At 43.7% G+C, this 24,404-nt stretch overlaps 1 protein-coding gene across 2 annotated transcripts in view; it reads right to left on the bottom strand.

Annotated features, from left to right (window-relative positions):
* LOC137375877 (calnexin-like) overlaps window positions 1-24,404 on the bottom strand; it is an 88,572-nt gene that overhangs the window by 41,196 nt on the left and 22,972 nt on the right. For both annotated transcript variants that reach the window (XM_068043498.1, XM_068043508.1), the window contains exons 2-6: window positions 17,881-18,037; window positions 16,823-16,896; window positions 16,621-16,679; window positions 8,168-8,309; window positions 4,424-4,505 (exon numbers count right to left, since the gene is read on the bottom strand). In XM_068043498.1, the coding sequence (XP_067899599.1) occupies window positions 4,424-4,505; window positions 8,168-8,309; window positions 16,621-16,679; window positions 16,823-16,896; window positions 17,881-18,024 (501 nt within the window). In that variant the 5' untranslated portion in view covers window positions 18,025-18,037. The remainder of the gene's footprint in view (window positions 1-4,423; window positions 4,506-8,167; window positions 8,310-16,620; window positions 16,680-16,822; window positions 16,897-17,880; window positions 18,038-24,404) is intronic.

The following is a 24,404-nucleotide window of genomic DNA, read 5'->3' as shown; positions in this document are numbered from 1 at the left end:
CACTAAAACAGATTATCTGGCCATGATCACATTGCTGTTCTGGGGCCTTGCTGTGCTGTAAATTGGCTACAGTGATTACACTTCAAGGAGTTCTTGTTTGGTTACAAAGCACTGCAGTATTTTGTGAAAGGAGCTAGATAAATGCAAGTCTGATTTTCTTTTACATTTACTTCTAATTACAATTTAGCACAGAAAAAAGGAAGGCACCAATATTCAATACAGATGTTCCAAAAAGCAAGCTATAATTAGGTGAGAGATTGAAAAGATAGTTTGGTGAAAATATGATTACTGTTCCAAGGAGAAACTTTACAGCAAACTCTACATAGGGATAGGTAAAGCAAGTTTGAAGGAAAATATTTCCCAAATTAGTTTCCTCATTACTAAATAGTAGCAGTACTAAACACAATGTGCTCCCCATTTGGCAACTTCCAATTTAGAAAGTGGAACCATAAAAGGCATTTGCGATAAAATACAAACAACTTTCTGATGTGCAAATTGGCAAGTACTATCAGTTCAGGGAACTAAGGCACATTTATAACGATCAGTGAAAGACATGTTCATCTTTCAAAGGAAAAAGTTATCAGGTAGGCAGACAAGAAAAACTTGTTTATATAACACCTTTCACGAACTCAAGACAACTCAAAGCACTTGAGAGCCAATAAAGAATTTTTGAAGTGTCACTGATGTAGGTAAACGTGGCAGCCAATTTGCAAACAAAAGCTCCACAAAAGCAATAATTGTGTGTTGCAGGGATAAATGTTGGCAATATACCAAATGAACTCCCCTGCTTACCCCCCCAAAATAGTGCTATGGCAATCCACCTTGTGAGTTTCCAATTGAAATATATTGCAACAGGTTCATTCCATACAGAATCACAGTAGTGTAGCACAGAAGGAGGCCAGTCAGCCTATCAAGTCTGCACCAGCTCTATCAAAGAGCAATCCAGTGAATCCCACACCCTGGTTCTTTCCCCAAAAATTGGTACAATTATTTTTTCACCTTCAAGTATTTATCCAATTCCCTTTTGAAAGCTATGAATGGAACTACTTCCACCACTCTATCAAGCAGTGCATTCCATCTCAACCACTCTCTGCATAAAAACAGTTTTTCCATCATGTCACCTCTGGTTCTCTTCTCAACTACCTTACATCTATTGTCTCTGGTTAACCCTGGGGAAAACCACTGTACGTCTCCCTCCTGTTCAAAAGGGCGGCGCAGTGGTTAGCACCGCAGCCTCACAGCTCCAGCGACCCGGGTTCAATTCTGGGTACTGCCTGTGTGGAGTTTGCAAGTTCTCCCTGTGTCTGCGTGGGTTTCCTCCTGGTGCTCCGGTTTCCTCCCACATACCAAAGACTTGCAGGGTGATAGGCTAATTGGCCATTATAAATTGCCCCGAGTATAGGTAGGTGGTAGGGAAATATAGGGACAGGTGGGGATGTGGTAGGAATATGGAATTCGGGTAGGATTAGTATAATAGGGTGGTTGATGGTTGGCACAAACTCGGTGGGCCGAAGGGCCTGTTTCAGTGCCGTATCTCTAAACTAAACTAAATTGTTACATTCGAAAAGACAGCAAGCCATTCACCACAACGGTTTTCTATATCTTAGCTAATTTTGTATCCATGTTGCTCCTGCCCTTTTTATCCCATGTGGTTCAATTTTGAATATAAGCCTATTATGTGGTACTTTATCAAATGCCTTTTGAAAGTCCATATGCACATCAACTGCACTGCCCTCATTCACCTTCTGTTACCTCTTCAAAAAAAAAATCAAGTTAATCAAGCACAATTTTCCCTTAAATTTGTGCTGGCTCTTGTATTATTCCATTCTCATCCAAATGGCTGCTAATTTTCTCCTGTATTATTGTTTCTAAAAACTTTCCCACCACTGACATTAAACTGACTTGTCTGTATTTTCCAAGCTTATCCTCCTTTCCTTGTCCAGTTCTAGTCACACTTCAGGAAGGCTGCAAGGGTCCTTGAGCAGGTGTAGAGGAGATTTACCAGAATAGTTTCAGCGTTGGAAAAGCTGGGTTTGTTCTCTTTAGAACAAAAAGGAGTTTGAGGGAAGATTTAATAGAAGTGTACAAGATTATGACAGGCTTGGATAAGTTAGACAAGGAAAAACTGCTCCCAATAACAAATGGTACAAGGACTAGGGGACACAGATTAAAAGTTTTGGGCAAAAGATGCAGGGGGAAAATATAAGGAAGCACTTTAAAAAAAAACACAGCAGGTGGTAATGTTTTGGAACTCACTGCCCATAAGGGTGGTGAAAGTAGAGACGATCAATGATTTCAAGAGGAAGGTGGATGGCCAGTTGAGAGAAATAGACTTGCAGGGCCAAGGGGATCGAGTTGGGGAGTGGGTCGGACTGCATTAGTCCGTGCACCCGATGAGCCAAATAGTCTCCTTCTGTGCCGTAACTGACTGTGATTCTGAGGGTGTAACATTTGCAATCCTCCAGTCCTTTGGCACCACCCATGTATCCAAGGATGATTGGGAGATTGTGGCCAGGATCTCCACAATTTCCACCCTCACTTCCTCCAGCAACCTAGGAAGCATTTCATTCAGATCAAGTGACTTATCCAGTTTAAGTCCTAGTGAAAACAGTTTCATTTCTAACTTAGTTGCACCTCCTTTTTTTAAAAAAAAAAAATCTCATCCTAACTTCTTTGTTGACCATAGCTTTGGTCAAGTCCTTTTCCTGGTAAACACTGATGCAAAGTATTCATTTAGTACCTCAACCACGCCTTCTATCGATCAACAGATCTCCATTTTGTTCCCTAATCAACCCTACCACTCTTGACAACCTTTTTACTGTTAACATTCCTATAGAAGACCTTTGGGTTCCCTTTACTGTTAGCCACCAATCTATTCTTGCACTGGCTCTTTGCCCCTCATTTCATTTTTCAGTTCTCCTTTGTACTTTTTATATCCAGCCTGATTCACCCTTGTATCATCAAGCTGACATCTGTCATACACTCCCTTGTTTGGCTTCAATTCCAGCCAATAACCAGAAAAGATCCATGACTAAACTGCACAGTCCAGATTATGACTGCAGAATACTATTGCACTGTGTCTACAGCTTCATTATCCACTTCAACCAATAATCAATCTGCCGGTCAGTGCAAAGGTCAACACCAAGGCAAGGAATGCAACACAGTACAGTATCAGCACCAGCAGTTCAGAGTTGAACAGGATCTGACAAAATACAGATATATCACTGATGAGGTGAAATTTGGAATAATGTATGTATTCTATCTTGAAATAACAATATCAATGTTGAAGAGGGGCTCAGAAAGAATGGAGACAACTCTGGAATTAAGATTAAGTAATGAGATTGATGCCACCTTCCAATCATTTTTCCATAGCTACCTGCACGAGATAGGACCACTACAACTTTTTTCATTAACGGTCTTCTGTAACTGTAGGGCAGCACAGTGGTTAGCACCGCAGCCTCACAGCTCCAGGGACTCGGGTTCAATTCTGGGTACTGCCTGTGCGGAGTTTGCAAGTTCTCCCTGTGACCGCGTGGGTTTTCGCTGGGTGCTCCGGTTTCCTCCCACAGCCAAAGACTTGCAGGTAAATTGGCCGTTGTAAATTGCCCCTAGTATAGGTAGGTGGTAGGGAATATGGGATTGCTGTAGGGTTAGTATAAATGGGTGGTTGTTGGTCGGCACAGACTCAGTGGGCCGAAGGGCCTGTTTCAGTGCTGTATCTCTAAATAAAATAAAATAGCCATCCAAGGGCTCCACAAGATTTCACATAGGGTATCAGTTGTGCATGTCCTTTCTGTACATCTTAGTACATAATTTGATTGGGCACTATTGTGAAAATGCAAGATGTTATACAGTCTACATGCACTGCCTGTAACAGAATAAGCAAGGACAGGACAGCAGGTTTCCTTTCCAAAAAAAAAAAGGGCATTGGTGAACCAGTTAAGTTTTTACGACAATCTGACAAGCTTCACGGCTACTTTACTGATATTTATTTACTCCTTATTCCAGATTTATTTATTTTAAATAGAATTCAGATTCTCAAACTGTAATGGTGGAATCTGAACTCGTGTTTTCTGGATTACTAGCCCAGTATAATCACTACACTACTGTACCCTTTACTCTTGTGTTAACGTCAGCCCCAAAACTGTAGGGAAAATGGTTGCTGAGCTGAGGAAAGATGAAAAATTGAAGGATAAGCTAGGGTTCCTGCTGGTCAGCATTAACCAGCGACCCAGCTGAAAATTGCATACTGATGTCCGGAGAGGAGAGGAGACGATTAGAGTCAGCTGTGATGCTTCCTATCAGTCACTATTATAGTACGCACAGGACTTCTAGGTGACAACAGAACTCTATTTTGGCATGAGACACCACCGATACAATGCAACAAAAAAAAAAAAGCCTCAGATTTTGATTAAATTCTTACCAGCTTTAGGTCCTCAGTATGTGAAAGCAATTTTAAGTATGCACCACCGCAGTCAATGCCATTTTGGAAGTTCACTTCATACCTGAAAAACAAGTACACAGGACAATTGTATATAGTCAGCCATCTCCTTCTGACACTTCGTCAGGGAACAGTTCAAGGCAGTTGCTAAACTAGAAAACTCTTACTCTAACTCTCCATTTCATGGTTTTGGCAAGTGTGCATTTGTTAATTTTGTTGCAAAGTAAGTATATCCAAAACTACAAGTCAGTAAGTTAAGAATGCGAGACTAAAGCATTCTTGACCTTTTCCTCAATTCTGTTCCTGTTAGTCAGGCCCTGACCTATTCCTATTACATTCTACTTGTCAATTCCTGTTTTACTACTGCTGGTGCTCTTCACTTTCCAGTTCTAAGCATCAACAGCTTCTGCCACTATCAACCCAGACCACCTAACCGTTCCTCCACCTGCCCACTGTCAGTTACGCTCTGTGAACATCCCAACACTAAGAGCACTGATTCAACTTAAACCACTTAGGAGTAGCGCTTGATGAGCAAACAGCACCAGGGGCATAGGAACCACCCCACCTGCCAATTCTGTGCATGCACTGTAATTTTTAGAAAGATAAAATTGTAAACATGACCAATGCATGGCACTTCTCTTCTGCCAAACTTCCCACTATACTTAATTTACATATATTACTATAAAAGATTACGACAAAGCTATTATTGTACTAGGGAATTTGATTTTTCAGCATGCAACATGAAATTCTTTAAAAATAAAAGCAAACTCAGACATTTTTTTTTAAAAAACTGCAGACAATCTAAATCTGCTTTTATGCTGTCCTGAGATGGGCACTTGCACTGCCAATTCCTGACTTTGGATTAAAACAAGAAATGCTGGAACCACTCAGCAGGTCTGGCAGCATCTGTGAAAAGAGAAGCAGAGTTAACGTTTTGGGTCAGTGACCCTTCTTCAGAACTGACAAATATTAGAAAAGTCACAGGTTATAAGCAAGTGAGGTGGGGGTGGGGCAAGAGGTAACAAAGGAGGTCTAGATTGGACTAGGCCCCACCATCGAACATCAAGCCACCGTCCAAAGGGCTGTCACTGACCTCATCTCCTCTGGAGATCTTCCCTCTACAGCTTCCAACCTCATAGTCCCACAACCCCGGACAGCCCGCTTCTACCTCCTTCCCAAAATCCACAAAACGGGACTGTCCCGGCAGACCCATTGTTTCAGCCTGTTCCTGCCCCACTGAACTTATTTCTTCCTATCTAGACTCTATCTTTTCTCCGCTGGTCCAGTCTCTTCCCACCTACATCCGTGACTCTTCTGATGCCCTACGTCATTTTGACAATTTCCAGTTTCCTGGTCCCAACCGCCTCCTCTTCACTATGGACGTCCAATCGCTCTACACCTCCATCCCCCACCAGGATGGTTTGAGGGCTCTCCGCTTCTTCCTGCAACAGAGGCCCAACCAGTCCCCATTCACCACCACCCTCCTCCACCTGGCTGAACTTGTTCTCACATTGAACAACTTCTCCTTCAACTCCACGCACTTCCTTCAAGTAAAAGGTGTCGCTATGGGTACCCGCATGGGTCCTAGTTATGCCTGTCTTTTTGTGGGATACGTCGAGCATTCTTTGTTCCAGTCCTACTCAGGCCCCCTCCCCCCAACTCTTTTTCCGGTACATTGATGACTGTATTGGTGCCGTTTCCTGCTCCCGCCCCGAACTGGAAAACTTCAACTTTGCTTCCAATTTCCATCCTTTTCTCACCTTTACATGGTCCATCTCTGATACTTCCCTTCCTCGACTTCTCTGTCTCCATCTCTGGGGATAGGTTGTCTACTAATATCCATTATAAGCCCACCGACTCCCACAGCTACCTCGACTACACTTCTTCACACCCTACCTCCTGTAAGGACTCTATTCCATTCTCCCAGTTTCTCCATCTCCGACACATCTGCTCTGATGATGCTACCTTCCATGACGGTGCTTCTGATATGACCTCCTTTTTCCTCAACCGAGGATTTCCCCCCACTGTGGTTGACAGGGCCCTCAACCGTGCCCGGCCCATTCCCCGCACCTCTACCCTCACCCCTTCCCCTCCCAGAACCTTGACAGGGTTCCCCTCGTCCTCACTTTTCACCCCATCAGCCTCCATATCCAAAGGATCATCCTCCGCCACCTCCAGCGTGATGCCACTACCAGTCGCATCTTCCCCTCCCTTCCCCTGTCAGCATTCCGAAGGGATCGTTCCCTCCGCGACACCCTGGTCCACTCCTCCATTACCCCTACCACCTCGTCCCCGTCCCATGGCACCTTCCCCTGCAATCGCAGGAGGTGTAATACCTGCCCATTTACCTCCTCTCTCCTCACTATCCCAGGCCCCAAACACTCCTTTCAGGTGAAGCAGCAATTTACTTGTACTTCTTTCAATGTAGTATACTGTATTCGCTGCTCACAGTGTGGTCTCCTCTACAATGGGGAGACCAAGCGCAGACTGGGTGACCGCTTTGCGGAACATCTCCGCTCAGTCCGCAAGCAGGACCCTGAGCTTCCGGTTGCTTGCCATTTCAACAATCCCCCCTGCTCTCATGCTCACATCTCTGTCCTGGGATTGTTGCAGCGTTCCAGTGAACATCAACGCAAGCTCGAGGAACAGCATCTCATCTACTGATTAGACACACTACAGCCTGCCGGACTGAACATGGAGTTCAATAATTTCAGAGCATGACAGCCCCCCATTGAGTTATTTTTTTCTTCCTTTTTTTTTTACATTCTTTTTTACAATCTTTTTTTGCATTTATTTCATTTCATCTTAGTTTGTTCAGTTTGCTTACCCACTGTTTTTTTTTTTCAGGTTTACACTTGCTGCTGTTCAATATTCAATGTATTTACACCTAATCTGTACTAATGCTTTGTCTTTCAACACACCAGTAACATATTGTTTGCCTTTGCTCCGTGACCTTTTGGTCAGCTATGTGGCCTGGTCCAATCTAGACCTCCTTTGTTATCTCTTGCCCCACCCCCACCTCACTTGCTTAAAACCTGTGACTTTTCTAATATTTGTCAGTTCCGAAGAAGGGTCACTGACCCGAAACGTTAACTCTGCTTCTCTTTTCACAGTTGCTGCCAGACCTGCTGAGTGGTTCCAGCATTTCTTGTTTTATTTCAGATTTCCAGCATCCGCAGTATTTTGCTTTTATCCTGACTTTGGATCTTGAGCCACCCATCAGCAGCTCCAATGTTGGATCACCCTATCTTAGCAAACTATTTAAATGAGTTTTCAAGTTAACATTGGGGTTTCTGACACGTGTGCATTAGGAACTGGAAGCTCAAATACCCCTCTCAGGCCAATGCAAAAACAGCTTTTGTGTCACGTGCACACAAATACCAAAATTATGCACAGTCCCCTTCCATACCACTCAATCATTCTTTTATCAGGTGAGCATATGAAATTGATTGAGTGAACATATGAACTATCATATGGAGACCCACTTTCTTTTTCTTACCCAAATCTATAGGTTTACAATTTTGCATAATTGAATATTTTTCAATTTTGGTCAGATGTAAAGTAGCAAAACTGAGCCTTAAAAATATTTTTACAGTTTCAGTTCATGGTTCTTTTGCAATATGTACAAATGAAAATCAAATATAGCTCAGACGTATAATAATACATGGGTAACTTTATAAATTAGATGGTAATACCAACTCAAAAGATGACTAAATAGGTACTTACTGGATAATTAAAGGTTCACCTTTGAACAGAAACGGTTTTTTCAGCAGAGCTGAAATTGCATGGTGCTTTGCTTTGGACTTCAGCACCAAACCTTTGTCACCAGGTACTGTGTTTTCCATCAACTCCTCTACTGCCCATTTTCCTACAAAAGGAAAGAACAAATTGAATTTATTGACAGGACGGACTGACACAAATTAACTAAAATGTACTTCATATTTAACAATCTGCTTTGAATTTAGCACTATAGTATTCTGATTCTGTGATGGGTTGGCTTGGCCATGTGAGCCGCATGGAAGATGGCAGGATCCCCAAAGACACATTGTACAGCGAGCTCACCACTGGTATCAGACCCACCGGCCGTCCATGTCTCCGCTTTAAAGATGTCTGCAAACGCGACATGAAGTCCTGTGACACTGATCACAAGTCGTGGGAGTCAGTTGCCAGCGTTTGCCAGAGCTGGCGGGCAGCCATAAAGGCGGGGCTAAAGTGTGGCGAGTCGAAGAGACTTAGCAGTTGGCAGGAAAAAAGACAAAAGCGCAAGGGGAGAGCCAACTGTGTAACAGCCCCGACAAACAAATATTTCTGCAGCACCTGTGGAAGAGCCTGTCACTCTAGAATTGGCCTTTATAGCCACTCCAGGCACTGCTCCACACACCACTGACCACGTCCAGGCGCTTACCCATTGTCTCTCGAGATAAGGAGGCCAAAGAAGCTTTACTTTAAACAGTGTCCTGCTAAACATGGAGGTAAGTAAATAGGACATGTATTTAACATTTGTTGGTTCAAGTTACATGATGTGAAATCTCTCTATTTAAGGGTGAATTAATAAAACAAAGCGATTCTTGACAACGCTGGCTGCCACTGATGTAGTCAGGCTGCGCCGCGGTGTGCACGTGCGCAGACGGTCTCCTGCTCTCTGCGCATGCGCTGCGTTCCGGCTTGCCAGGACTGGTTAGCGCATGTGCCGATGATGGCATCGCGCTACATGTGCATCTGCGGGCAACGCGCAAGGTTGGCCTCTGCGCATGCGCTTTATGCAACGCTAACGGGTATTCACGCATGCGTCAACCTTCGGCGCGAGTTTCTGAAAGTGGAAGGAGGAGAGGTTTCGTCGGGCATTTTATTGCAATTATTTAGTTGTTTTGAAGATTTCAGTCTGCTTCATTTTTATCAGAAAGAGGAGATTGCTCCAAGGTAAGTTGTTCTGAAAACATTTCCATTGTCTGGGGCACTGCATGTGCTCCAGTCCACTGCACTGCACTAAAATCCCTTCCATTGCCTGGGGTTGTGTGCAGGCAGTACATGTGCTCCAGCCCATGTTGTAAGTTGCTCTGTTCCTGCACCCATCAGAGCAGTGCACATGGACACACAGCCACATGTTTCCCCATCCACCCTTGAAACAACCCTGCAGAGCCTGGAGAGACTCCGCAATTGCCAGCTGTTGCCTGTCAAGCACATGGGGAACATTCAGCAAGAAGAGACTGAGCACTAAAAGAAACAAGCATGCAGTGTCCAGTGGTAGCACAAATGTGAATGCTCTTGCTGTGTACACAACAGGTGAGGTGGGAGTGCAGCCACACCGTTCTCCACCCTCAATGTTGCTTTAAGGCAAAGGTAGATAAGAGTGAAAGGAATGGAAGGTGATGCTGATAGTGGTAGGCAGGATTAAATGGGAGTGGATGGGAAGGCGCAGGAGTAGCATAACCACTAGCAGGGAACAGCTGGCCTGCTTTATGTTCATAGTCCAAAAGAAATGTGCTTCTTTTTCCAGCACCCTCACATCATTCATATTTTCTCTGAGAGCAGCATTGAACCATCACGAGATTGGGGCAGTAACATCATTCTGACTCCTACAGCTGAGGTGGGTACTAAGTAATTCATTGGCGGTGTTATCAGTATATGCCTTTTCTGCAGAACATAAAGCATGCTCAACAGTAATTTCATTGGGGGGTGGTGGGGGAGCTCTGACACTGATGTTCTTTCCTCATTTCTTTTCACGTAAAACATGCCGTCGAGAAAACAATCCTGGAGACTTAAGGTCAGCATTCAAGCAACCAAGGCAACTGGGTCATGATGCGGAGCTTGTCACGATTTGGAAAGGAACCTTGCATTTATGGATGAAGTGGGAGCGCACATTGGGATGTGTTTGGGGAACATTCACCAAGAATAGACTGAGCTCAGACTCTTGTGACTTTGCCTTCTTCACATGGACAATACAGTAGTGGAATAGAGAGCCACACGTTCATTCACCACAAGGCTCTCCAAGAACAATCTCTTTAGTTCTGCATAGCAGAGACTCGGCCTGTCTGTCTCACGGGAATGCTGGTGACAACACTCATGTATCCATGCACAGCAGTACCTCGAGTGTTTAATGCACTTAATAAAATTTCTCAATAATTAAACCTGGAATTGTTGAGGTTTTTGATGTTATTTTCCCAACTTTGCAACTGCACTTCAGATATTCAACTGTGGGGGGGGCAGAGGGTTGAGGTGGGGGGGGCAGAGGTAGAGAGGGGGTGGAGGGGTATAGTGGGAGAGTTAAATTCAGAAGTTCCCGAGGAGGGGGATGCAAAAGGCAGGGACCAGACAGCTGCAATGCCTTAAGTACAGTTGAGAAGTAAGGGAGAAAGCAGCTGGATGGGGGATCTGCAGCTAGAGGGAATGGCTGGATGGAGGGGGCCGGAAGCGAGAGGCTGGAGAGAGCCGCGCGGAGCGAGCGGCCAAAGACCTTGATGTCGTCAGGTGCGGGGACTGGCCGGTGCGTCTTTTGCCGTTGCAAGCTTATGGCGCATGCGTAGTAAAACGCACTCCTCCTCCCTCCCCCGCGCTGTCTCCGGCCGCTCCGCTTCCCTCAGTCACCGGCCCATTCACTTCGCTCCGCTCCTACCAGGCCCACTCCCCTCCTCTCCCCTCCCCCGGCCCGCTCGTTCCTTCTCTCACTTCGCCATTGTGTGCTGAGATGTGTTTGTTAGGTTGCCTCAGTGTGATATTTTGAGCAGCGCCATCTTTAGCCCTGGCAGCTGCCTAAAGTCGCAGTCTGTGACGTTTTAGTGGCACATGCAGCATTTGCGCATGTGCCAAAGCAGCGCCACCTAGCGGTAGCATTGTCAGCAAATGCAGCCTTAATAAAATGCAAATTCATGAATGTGAGGACTCAGACAACTAAGTTCTTAATCTCAGGTGCAAACTTGTAGGGAAGTGCAAACCACAGGAAAGCTGCAGCTCTACTGGCAGGTGACCTGCTCCAAGTTCCTTGCTGTAGCCACTCTCTGTACAGGCCAGGAAAACAGCTAAGAAATCAGAATGTATGTCAATTTCCATCTTTTCCTCTGTTCTATGCACTCAATGGGACACAGCCAAGACCAAGCACCTAGCTAAGAACAGAAACAGGAGTAAGCCTTAGGGCCCCTCAAACCTGTTCTATCATTCAATAAGATAATGGCTGATCTTTGACTTCAACTCTACTTTCCCATCTGATCCCTATAATCCCTTAGAGTCCAAAAATATAAATATCTCAGCTTGAATATACTCAACGACTGAACTTATACAGCCCAGTGGGGGTTGAAATTTCCAAAGAATGAAGAAATTTCTCATCTCAGCCCTAAATGGCTGACCACACCCCCTAGGTCTAGACACTTCATTAGAAGAAACAGTCTTTTAGCATCTACCCTGTCAAGCCCTTTCATAATCTTACACGCTTCAATACTCTGGAGTGTAGGCCCATTCTACTGAATCACTCCTCATTGATTCCTGGAATGAGAGGGCTGTCCAATCTATAAAACTTCATTGCACATCTCTAAAGTACATCCTTCCTTAGGTATGGAGATCAAAATGATGCACAATAATTCAAGTGTGGTCGTGTCAGCTGTGGCTCAGTTGGTAGTGCTCTTGCCTCGGAGTTGCAAGGTTCTGGGTTCAAGTCCCACTCCAGGGACTAAGCACAAAAATCAAGGCACTCTCAGTGCTGCAGTGTCGGAGGTGTCACCTTTCAGATAAGATGTTAAGCCAAGGCCCCATCTGCCTGTTTCAGGTGAATGTAAAATATCCTATGGCACTATTTCAAAGCAGAGTATGGGAGTTCTCCCTAGTGTCCTGGCCAATATTTATCCCTCAATCAACATCACAAAAAACAAATTATCTGGTCATTATCACATTGCTGTTTGAGAGAGTTTGCTGTGTGCAAATTGGCTGCCGCATTTCCTGCATTGCAACAGTGACTATACTTCAAAAGTACTTCAATAGTTGTAAAGCACTTTGAGATGTCTAATTGTCATGAAAGGTGCTATATAAATGCAAGTTAGTCTGTTTTTCGCCAAAGCCTGGTAGAGTTGCAGCAATACTTTCTTACTCTTACACTGTAACCCCCTTACGCTAAAAGGCCAACATTTTCTTTCCTACCTGCTTGCTGTACCTACATATTAACTATTGTGTTTAAGAACACCTAACCTCCTCTGAACAGTTAATAGTTTCTTACCATTAAAAAGTTTTTCTATTCTTCCTACCAAAGTGAATAACCTCACATTTCCCACAGATTATATCCATCTGCCATCTTCTTGTCCACTCACTTAATCCAAATCCTTGCAGACATAAATTCATATATTGTCACTGTTAAATCAGAGATTACAAATGTTCTGTGACTTGAGCTAACTTACATACTGTATTTGTATTAAAAGTTCCGCTTGGCTCAGCAGGACACAATTTAAACTAAAGCTAGTAGTAGAGACTATAAATCACAAATGCAGAATAATGTAGTGTTATGCTTTTCCTAAAATAAATAAAAGCTATTTTCCCCAAAGATTCACATACAGGAAGAATCAAAAAATACATTAAGGCCAGGTTTAACTGAAATAGACCTCACTTTTCAAGAGCTGAAATTAATTACTGTGAAATGTTCATCAATATACACATAACTCTCTGAACTAACAGTGTACTTCACACAAAGGCCAAGTTTTATTCTTTTAGAAATATATTACTGACTGCTCTTCCAGATACTCAAAACCACCATTATTAGACATGGATGATCAAAACAAAAACTAGCTTTGCAATTTTTAAGATTTCATTTTAATAGCAATCTTTATTTGTACTATGAATAGAACACTTAATGAGTTAAAAGCAGATGAAATATGAAAACAGTTCATAATAACTGAAGTATGTGCAGGCCCATTGAGCCTGTTCCACCATTCAATATTATAGCTAAACCTTTACATTACCACTTTCGCACCTTATTACCTTATTCGTTGATTTTCTTAGTGCCCAAAAATTTATTGATCGCAATGTTGAATATACACATCAACTGAGTATCTACAGCCCCCTGGAGTGGAAAATTTCAGATTCACAACCCTCAGCGTAAAGACAGTTTTACTCATTTCAGCCTTAACTGGCCAACCCCTTATCCCAAGACGATGATCCTACATTCTAGACTCTCCAATTAGGTAAAACAGCTTTTCAGAAACTACCTTGTCAAGCCCACTAAGAATTTTTATAAGTTCCATTGAAAAAACAGAGCAGTGTACAGTTTGTGGAACAAACTAACCCTCCAGGCTAAACAAAGAAAAGTTATTTATGCAACAAAGATTGTTGCCTGGTCATGAGATCAGACCAGACGTTTTAAGATTAGATAGATAGATAGAAAATACTCATGTACAGAGCCACGTACTAGAGTACACCTTGAGTACTGCACAGCAGAAAGTGTATTTTTATTTGGAAGTTATTTTTTTTTTTTATAAATGGTATCCACAGGCCATGGGAAGGCCAAGTGACATTTTCCCAAATCTCTCCCAATAGTGCTCTTAAGCCAGCCAGTAGTTGTTGCCCTTTTATCAGTCTGATGAAGGGTCACTGCCCTGAAACATTAACTCTGCTTCTCTCTCCACAGATGCTGCCAGACCTGCTGAGTATTTCTAGCATTTCTTGTTTTTAATTTCATATTTCCAGCATCTGCAGTATTTTGCTTTATTTACAGTAGTTGTTGTCCACTGATACATGACAAAACTTTTTTCCTTCCTTTCCCCTGGTCTCAATTTCTTCTCGGGAATTGAGAGAACAAACCCATCGCCAGAACTGAAGGTTGAGGCAGTGGCCCCCGCCCACTGTCTGAAACGTTGGGGGAACAGCCTGCCTCCGCCAGGCCTGGAAGCCACACTGCTATTTTGCGTGGCCGAGGCCCTTAATTGGCTTCGGTCAGGACTGCTGCCCCTCTGAGGCAAGAAATCCTGCCTCCGAGAGCTTCAGTCCTAATAGTGCCAGGGAGCAGTGGCCACTGCTGGGACTGCTCCAGCAAGATGAGGAATAATGGACATTGCTCTTCAAAGAGGTAAGTGGGAGGAGTCGGGGCCTTGCTGGGGACAATTGACATTTATAATCACACCTTTCACCAGACATCCCAAGGTGATTTACAGCTCATGAAGTACTTTTGAAATGTAGTCACTGTTGTAAATGTAGGAAATGCAGCAGCCAATTTGTGCACAGCAAACTCCCACAAACAGCAATGCGATAATGACAGAAAAATTTGTTTTCATGATTATGATTGAGGGATAAATATTGGCTAGGGCACAAAGGAGAATGCCCCTGCTCTTCTCGGAAAATGTTGCCATGGGATCTTTTACATCTACCCGAGCGGGCAGACGGAGCCTCGGTTTAAGATCTCATCCTCAGTACTGCACTTGACGGTCAGCCTCGATTTTTGTGCTCAAGCCCTGGAGTGGGACTTCAACCCAGAACCTTGGTGACTCAAGTGAGAATGCTACCAAAATCAGCCACGGCTGACATACAGTACCGCAAGGATCTGTTTTGGGGCCACTGCTGTTTGTCATTTTTATAAATGACCTGGAAGAGGGTGTAGAAGGGTGGATTAGTAAATTTGCGGATGACACTAAGGTCGGTGGAGTTGTGGATAGTGCCGAAGGATGTTGTAGGTTACAGAGGGACATAGATAGGCTGCAGAGCTGGGCTGAGAGATGGCAAATGGAGTTTAATGCGGAAAAGTGTGAGGTGATTCACTTTGGAAGGAGTAACAGGAATGCAGAGTACTGGGCTAATGGCAAGATTCTTGGTAGTGTAGATGAACAGAGAGATCTTGGTGTCCAGGTACATAAATCCCTGAAAGTTGCTACCCAGGTTAATAGGGCTGTTAAGAAGGCATATGGTGTGTTAGCTTTTATTAGTAGGGGGATCGAGTTTCGGAGCCACGAGGTCATGCTGCAGCTGTACAAAACTCTGGCGAGACCGCACCTGGAGTATTGCGTGCAGTTCTGGTCACCGCATTATAGGAAGGATGTGGAAGCTTTGGAAAGGGTGCAGAGGAGATTTACTTGGATGTTGCCTGGTATGGAGGGAAGGTCTTACGAGGAAAGGCTGAGGGACTTGAGGTTGTTTTCGTTAGAGAGAAGGAGGAGGAGAGGAGACTTAATAGAGACATATAAGATAATCAGAGGGTTAGATAGGGTGGATAGTGAGAGTCTTTTTCCTCGGATGGTGATGGCAAACACGAGGGGACATAGCTTTAAGTTGAGGGGTGATAGATATAGGACAGATGTTAGAGGTAGTTTCTTTACTCAGAGAGTAGTAGGGGCGTGGAACGCCCTGCCTGCAACAGTAGTAGACTCGCCAACTTTAAGGGCATTTAAGTGGTCATTGGACAGACATATGGATGAAAATGGAATAGTGTAGGTCAGATGGTTTCACAGGTCGGCGCAACATCGAGAGCCGAAGGGCCTGTACTGCGCTGTGATGTTCTAAAAGTACGCAGTGCCAACACATTTCATTATCAATTTCAAATGCAAACTTTTTTCCCCCCAAAAGTATACTTAGTTCATAAAATTTGCAAAAAATAAAATTACAAAAAGCAGTTCAAATTTGACATTTTGGAAGGTACAATAGAGATCAGATTCTTTCGATACAGAACATAAGGTGCCTCACAACTCTTGCATTGTGGTAAATGCAATTTACTGATTCCAGCATCACAAATCCTTCCGAAGCTCCATGGGTACCTCTCGTGCAACCATTTTAGGTGACATGGAACACCACAAGGGAAACCCTTTACATCATTCACACACATTAATGGCACCAAATTAAATTTAGACTTTTGTACTGTATTGCACAATAACTTCAGTTACAATACAGTGACCATTGCTCCAACTGATCTGATGGAAGTTGGGCTTAATTAAATTAGAAAGTTTTCAAGACTCCACCTTGATTATACCCTTACAACTTAAGGAAAATTCAGCTCAATACTTTTAGCTTGGCTCCCAATTTTGGAAGAGACCATGTAATGCAAGACTTGGTCCTCATTATTCCAACAGTTACAACAATTAGTAAACAATTTTTAAAGCCACAGGACACAAACAAACACTCACTATTACACATCCATCCACTTTCAGAACTTAGCTGCTTCTGCAGCACTGAACAGTGACATTATATTAATTGTCAAAAAAAGTAGTCAAAATTATTCTTACCATCATATTTTGCAATATCTTCGTCTGCATCATCTTTCTTGGTTTTGGACAAAACCCATCTTTAAATGAGACAAAAAAGACAAGTGAAAGGTCATTTATACCAAGATGATTTTTATCTAAATGCCATAAGAAATGCTAAAAATAAAAGGCCTTAATGAGTTGCATCTTTCTCAACAACCGTGGAGCAAAAAAGACTTCTTACCCATCCAAATTTCCACGATCAAATGCATCAGCAAAATATACCTCTTCACTGGGCACTGGTGTCTTGTATGTCACCTGCAAGTTTAGGTCAATTTAATAGCTTGTATACAATAAATAAAAACTTTAGAGACAGAAGATTTTCTTTATATTAGAAATGTGCTTTCCTTAAAGTTTAAGTTTGGCCTTGACACTTTCCAACCATATTACAATGCAGAAAGTAATAGTTATTTTAAATAAGACTACCTTGATGAAAATAAACACATTTTTAATTTGCCAGAAAATTGACAAAGCTGGATCTGGATTATCCACTCAATGCCTGAATCGCAAACTGTTCATCCGAGACACAGCTGCTGATTCACAGTGACATACAAATGTTAAAAGAAAATTCAGACATATGATTTGAATAGGTGGCAAAGGATTCAAACAGATTTTTAACCTTTTGGAACCATGACTGGAACCCAGTCCAGACAGATGGGATGGAAAGGAAAATTCTTCTTTCTGCCAGCTGAAAAAAAATCCCATACGAGTTTGCCAGCATTAATTTGGGTCCAGTAGACTCACCTCCACACTAAATGTACTAGTGCATGGAGATAATTAAAGGCATGAGAAATGGAAACTTCACAGTAGGGGATGTTACTCTTGGTCTAGACTTGAGGCTTACTGCTGGACCATTCTGCATTTTGCCATGCTGTGCCCAATTTGCTCAAACGTTGAATGCATGCCCAAAAGAGAAATATTTCCATTCCTCTGCACAGTCATCCATCCTTATGGAGGGGCACAAGAATGAATATACAAATTGTATAATTAGTCAAAGATTCTGTTAACCCAATATTCTTGGACTGGATATCTCAATTTTCATCCTAGTTGGCTGGATATCAGGAAGGGCAGAGATTTTGAATTCAAAACAGGGCTTCATTTTAATTACTGCAACTCTACACAAAATCTATTCTTCATTCTCCTCTCCCTTAAACACAAGTAGCATTAAAACAGGCCCTTATTTTTCTCACTGAAGCATCCCACATGTCACCTTTGCTAAATGTATTCAAAGTAAACCTTCACCTGAACTGTAGATTTGGTATCCTTAGCTTGACTGTCAATGTTGGTTTCTTCCATCTCCAAGACTTCATCGTCATTATTCTCAGCCCAGACTACTGCTACTATGAGTAAAAACCCAAGAAAAAACTGCTCCCATCTCAGCCTCATTCCGATTTCTCACCTGTGTGGAAGATACAGAACTAATAACAATCACGTACATGTATTTTTCTTTCAAGAATTGCACTAACTTTGTTCCCTCCTCTCCAGTTCCTTTTTAGCATCCTCCTGTAAGTGCCCTCAGGCATGTGTGAGGAACAGAGCAGGCTATTCAAGTATAAAGGGAGAGTGGGGAAAAAAAATTAGAACTGATTCAGTCCTCATCCAATTTCCATTCACATGTCAAGCAATGGGGTCACTACAGCATAACAGATTTTGCATTCCCTAGCACAGGCGAACTGAAGTCAATTGCAGGGCAGTTACTACTGCCTCAGTTGAGATTAGACAACCCAGGATTGAATCTGGGACCTTCTTGGGCAGTCTGTATGGCTCAGGCACTCATCAATTTATAATTTGAATCAAGCACGTAAAATGGAGTTAATGAACTATTGTACCAATGCTGAAATGGAACAAGTTCCAAAAGAAAATATGTAGCCTTCATTCATAATGAAAGACCAAGCAAAAAATTCATTCAAGAGAGTAATAACTCACACCAGACCACATACCAAGCACACAGCTAATGCTATTTGGAACTCATCTATTAAGGCAACCAGTTTACATCGCAACAGAAGTCAATTATAGCACAAGATAAAAGATTAGTTGCAATTCCTTTCTTACTTTAATACTCAATATTCTGTAGTAGTATGAGATGCCAATGTACCATTCGAAGAACAGTGGTACATTAACTCCTTTCAGTGTTTCCCCTTCGTCTCTCCCTTCCCAAAGATATAATGGAAAGCCCAACATTTCGTACAATTTTCTTTAAAGGTGTTTCATAAGTGCAAGTTTTCAAACAGAAAAATATTTCAAGCATCTCACAAGACAAGCATGAATTGGATAAGAGAGCAAAGAAAGAAAATGATTAAACACCTGCCTATAACTACCATCAGCAACTACCAACACCACACCAGTGATTCGTCAAGTGGGGAGATCCAACTTCAGAAACACCACTGGTGAATGTCCCGAAGAGCAGTCAGAAACTTTCTGCAAATGTGTGTATATATCTCTGAAGAATAGCATGAGCCATCAGGTGCATTCCTGACTATCTTTCATCGGAACTAGTAAATATTACAAATGTAATAGGTTTTAAGCAAATAAAGTGGGGGTGGGGCAAGAGATAACAGAAGAGGTGTTGACAGGACAAGGTCACAGAGAATAACTGACCAGAAGGTCATGGAATAAAGGCAAATCGTATGTTAATGGTGTGGTGAAAGTGTTAGCGCAGAGAGGGTGTTAATTGACAGAAAAATGAACAGCCCTGGCCCAAAGTACAAAATGAAAAAAACAATGGGTAGGCACAGTAGAAACAAACCGAAATAAAAAAAATTGAAAAGGGGGGTGGGGGACTGTCATGCTCGGAAATTATTGAACTCAATGTTCAGTCTGGCAGGCTGTAGAGTGCCTAATCAGTAAATGAGATGCTGTTCCTCTGAGCACTACAGCAATCCCAGGGCAGAGATGTGAGCATGAGAGTAGGGGAGTGTGCTGAAATGACAAGCAACCGGAAGCTCAGGGTCATGCCTTCGGACTGAGCACAGGTGTTCCACAAAGCGGTCACTCAATCTGTGTTTGGTCTCCCCAATGTACAGGGGACCACATTGTGAGCAGCAAATACAGTATACTAAATTGAAAGTACAAGTAAATTGCTGTTTCAGCTGAAACGAGTGTTTGGGGCCTTGGATAGTGAGAAGAGGTAAATGGGCAGGTATTACAGCTCCTGCGACTGCATGGGAAGGTGCTGTGGGAAGGGGACGAGGTGGTGGGGGTAATGGAGGAGTGGACCAGGGTGTCACGGAGGGAACGATCCCTTTGGAATGCTGACAGGGAAGGGGAGGGGAAGATGCATTTGGTAGTGGCATCATGCTGGACGTGGCAGAAAATGATCCTTTGGGCGTGGAGGCTGGTGGGGTGGAAAGTGAGGACAAGGGGAAACCCTGTCGCAGTTCTGAGAAGGGAGGAGGGTAGAGGTGCAGGAAATGGGCCGGATACGATTGAGAGGGCCCTGTCACCCACAGTGGGGAGGGGAATCCTCAGTTGAGGAAAAAGGATGTTTGTGCTTTGGGCCAGGGCTGTTCATTTTCTGTCAATTAACACCCTCTTTGCACCAACGCTTTGTCTTTCACCACACAACTAACATACCGTTTGCCTTTGCTCCATGACTTTCTGGTCAGTTATTCTCTGTGACCTTGTCCTATCTACACCTTCTCCTTTGTTATCTCTTGCCCCAGCCCTGCTTTATTTGCATAAAACCTATTCCATTTCTAATATTTGCCAGTTCTGATGAATGGTCACTGGCCTGAAACGTTAACTTTGCTCCTCTCTCCACAGATGCTGTCAGACCTGCTGAGTATTTCCAGCATTTCTTGTTTTTAATCTCAGATTTCCAGCATCTGCAGTATTTCGCTTTTATTTTATTCCTGACTATAGAATAAAGAACAAAGAAAATTACAGCACAAGAACAGGCCCTTCGGCCCTCCAAGCCTGCGCCAATCCAGATCCTCTATCTAAACATGTCGCCTATTTTCTAAGGTCTGTATCTCTTTGCTTCATGCCCATTCATGTATCTGTCTAGATACATCTTAAAAGACGCCATCGTGCCCGCGTCTACCACCTCCGCTGGCAACACGTTCCAGGCACCCACCACCCTCTGCGTAAACAACTTTCCACGCATATCCCCCCTAAACTTTTCCCCTCTCACTTTGAACTCGTGACCCCTAGTAATTGAATCCCCCACTCTGGGAAAAAGCTTCTTGCTATCCACCCTGTCTATACCTCTCATGATTTTGTACACCTCAATCAGGTCCCCCCTCAACCTCCATCTTTCTAATGAAAGTAATCCTAATCTATTCAACCTCTCTTCATAGCTAGCGCCCTCCATACCAGGCAACATCCTGGTGAACCTCCTCTGCACCCTCTCCAAAGCATCTACATCCTTTTGATAATGTGGCGACCAGAACTGCACGTAGTATTCCAAATGTGGCCGAACCAAAGTCTTATACAACTGTAACATGACCTGCCAACCCTTGTACTCAATACCCCGTCCGATGAAGGAAAGCATGCCGTATGCCTTCTTGACCACTCTATTGACCTGCGTTGCCACCTTCAGGGAACAATGGACCTGAACACCCAAATCTCTCTGTACATCAATTTTCCCCAGGACTTTTCCATTTACTGTATAGTTCACTCTTGAATTGGATCTTCCAAAATGCATCACCTCGCATTTGCCCTGATTGAACTCCATCTGCCATTTCTCTGCCCAACTCTCCAATCTATCTATATTCTGCTGTATTCTCTGACAGTCCCCTTCACTATCTGCTACTCCACCAATCTTAGTGTCATCTGCAAACTTGCTAATCAGACCACCAATACTTTCCTCCAAATCATTTATGTACATCACAAACAATGGTCCCAGCACGGATCCCTGTGGAACACCACTGGTCACACGTCTCCATTTTGAGAAACTCCCTTCCACTGCTACTCTGTCTCCTGTTGCCCAGCCAGTTCTTTATCCATCTAGCTAGTACACCCTGGACTCCATGCGACTTCACTTTCTCCATCAGCCTACCATGGCGAACCTCATCAAATGCCTTACTGAAGTCCATGTATATGACATCTACAGCCCTTCCCTCATCAGTCAACTTTGTCACTTCCTCAAAGAATTCTATTAAGTTGGTAAGACATGACCTTCCCTGCACAAAACCATGTTACCTATCACTGATAAGCCCATTTTCTTCCAAATGGGAATAGATCCTATCCCTCAGTATCTTCTCCAGCAGCTTCCCTACCACTGACGTCAGACTCCGGTCTATAATTACCTGGATTATCCCTGCTACCCTTCTTAAACAAGGGGACAACATTAGCAATTCTCCAGTCCTCCGGGACCTCACCCGTGTTTAAGGATGCTGCAAAGATATCTGTTAAGGCCCCAGCTATTTCCTCTCTCGCTTCCATCAGTAACCTGGGATAGATCCCATCCGGACCTGGGGGATTTGTTCACCTTAATGCCTTTTAGAATACCGAACACTTCCTCCCTCCTTATGCCGACTTGTCCTAGAGTAATCAAACATCTGTCCCTAACCTCAACATCAGTCATGTCCCTCTCCTCGGTGAATACCGATGCAAAGTACTCGTTTAGAATCTCACCCATTTTCTCTGACTCCACGCATAACTTTCCTCCTTTGTCCTCGAGTGGGCCAATCCTTTCTCTAGTTATCCTCTCACTCCTTATACATGAATAAAGGCTTTGGGATTTTCCTTAATCCTGTTTGCTAAAGATATTTCATGACCCCTTTTAGCCCTCTTAATTCCTCGATTCAGGTTGGTCCTACATTTCCGATATTCTTTCAAAGCTTCGTCTTTCTTCAGCCTCCTAGACCTTATGTATGCTTCCTTTTTCCTCTTAGCTAGTCTCACAATTTCACCTGTCATCCATGGTTCCCTAATCTTGCCATTTTTATCCCTCATTTTCACAGGAACAGGTCTCTCCTGCACGCTAATCAACCTCTCTTTAAAAGCCTCCCACATATCAAATGTGGATTTATCTTCAAACAGCTGCTCCCAATCTACATTCCCCAGCTCCTGCCAAATTTTGGTATAGTTGGCCTTCCCCCAATTTAGCACTCTTCCTTTAGGACCACTCTCGTCTTTGTCCATGAGTATTCTAAAAAACTTACAGAATTGTGATCACTATTCCCAAAGTAGTTCCCTACTGAAACTTCAACCACCTGGCCGGGCTCATTCCCCAACACCAGGTCCAGTATGGCCCCTTCCCGAGTTGGACTATTTACATACTGCTCTAGAAAACCCTCCTGGATGCTCCTTACAAATTCTGCTCCATCTATACCTCTAACATTAAGTGAATCCCAGTCAATGTTGGGAAAATTAAAATCTCCCATCACCACCACCACCCTGTTGCTCCTACATCTTTCCATAATCTGTTTACATATTTGTACCTCTATCTCACGCTCGCTGTTGGGAGGCCTGTAGTACAGCCCCAACATTGTTACCACACCCTTCCTATTTCTGAGTTCTGCCCATATTGCCTAACTGCTCGAGTCCTCCATAGTGCCCTCCTTCAGCACAGCTGTGATATCCTCTTTGACCAGTAATGCAACTCCTCCACCCCTTTTACCTCCCTCTCTATCACGCCTGAAGCATCGATATCCTGGGATATTTAGTTGTCAATCATGCCCTTCCCTCAACCAAGTCTCAGTAATAGCAATATCATCATACTCCCAGGTACTAATCCAAGCCCTAAGTTCATCTGCCTTACCTACTACACTTCTTGCATTAAAACAAATGCACCTCAGACCAGTCCCTTTGCGTTCATCATCTGCTCCCTGCCTACTCTTTCCCTTAGTCACGCTGACTTCATTATCTAGTTCCTTACAGGCTTTAGTTACTACCTCCTTACTGTCCACTGACCTCCTCATTTGGTTCCCATCCCCCTGCCACATTGGTTTAAACCCTCCCCAACAGCGTTAGCAAAAGCACCCCCAAGGACATTGGTTCCAGTCCGGCCCAGGTGTAGACCGTCCAATTTGTAATAGTCCCACCTCCCCCAGAACTGGTCCCAATGTCCCAAAAATCTGAACCCCTCCCTCCTGCACCATCTCTCAAGCTATGTATTCATCCTGACTATTCTTTCATTTCTACACAGTGGCACAGTGGTTAGCACCGCAGCCTCACAGCTCCAGCGACCCGGGTTCAATTCTGGGTACTGCCTGTGTGGAGTTTGCAAGTTCTCCCTGTGTCTGTGTGGGTTTTCTCCGGGTGCTCCGGTTTCCTCCCACAAGCCAAAAGACTTGCAGGTTGGTAGGTAAATTGGCCATTATAAATTGACCCTAGTATAGGTAGGTGGTAGGGAAATATAGGGACAGGTGGGGATGTGGTAGGAATATGGGACTAGTGTAGGATTAGTATAAATGGGTGGTTGATGGTCGGCACAGACTCGGTGGGCCGAAGGGCCTGTTTCAGTGCTGTATCTCTAAACTAAACTACACTACTCTGACTATCACGTGGCACTGGTAGCAATCCTGAGATTACTACCTTTGAGGTCCTACTTTTTAAAACTTGGCTCCTAACTCCCTAAATTCTGCTTGTAGGACCTCATCCCGTTTTTTACCTATATCATTGGTGCCTATGTGCACAACGACAACTGGCTGTTCACCCTCCCCTTTCAGAATGTTCTGCAGCCGATCTGAGACATCCCTGACCCGTGCACCTGGGAGGCAACATACCATTCGGGAGTCTCGTTTTTGACCACAGAACCGCCTATCTACTCCCCTTACAATCGAATCCCCTATGACTATAGCCCTTCCACTCTTTTTCCC

The sequence above is a fragment of the Heterodontus francisci genome, chromosome 1, assembly GCF_036365525.1.
Source record: "Heterodontus francisci isolate sHetFra1 chromosome 1, sHetFra1.hap1, whole genome shotgun sequence".
Classification (NCBI taxonomy): domain Eukaryota; kingdom Metazoa; phylum Chordata; class Chondrichthyes; order Heterodontiformes; family Heterodontidae; genus Heterodontus; species Heterodontus francisci.
This window is presented reverse-complemented; position numbering and strand designations above follow the sequence as displayed.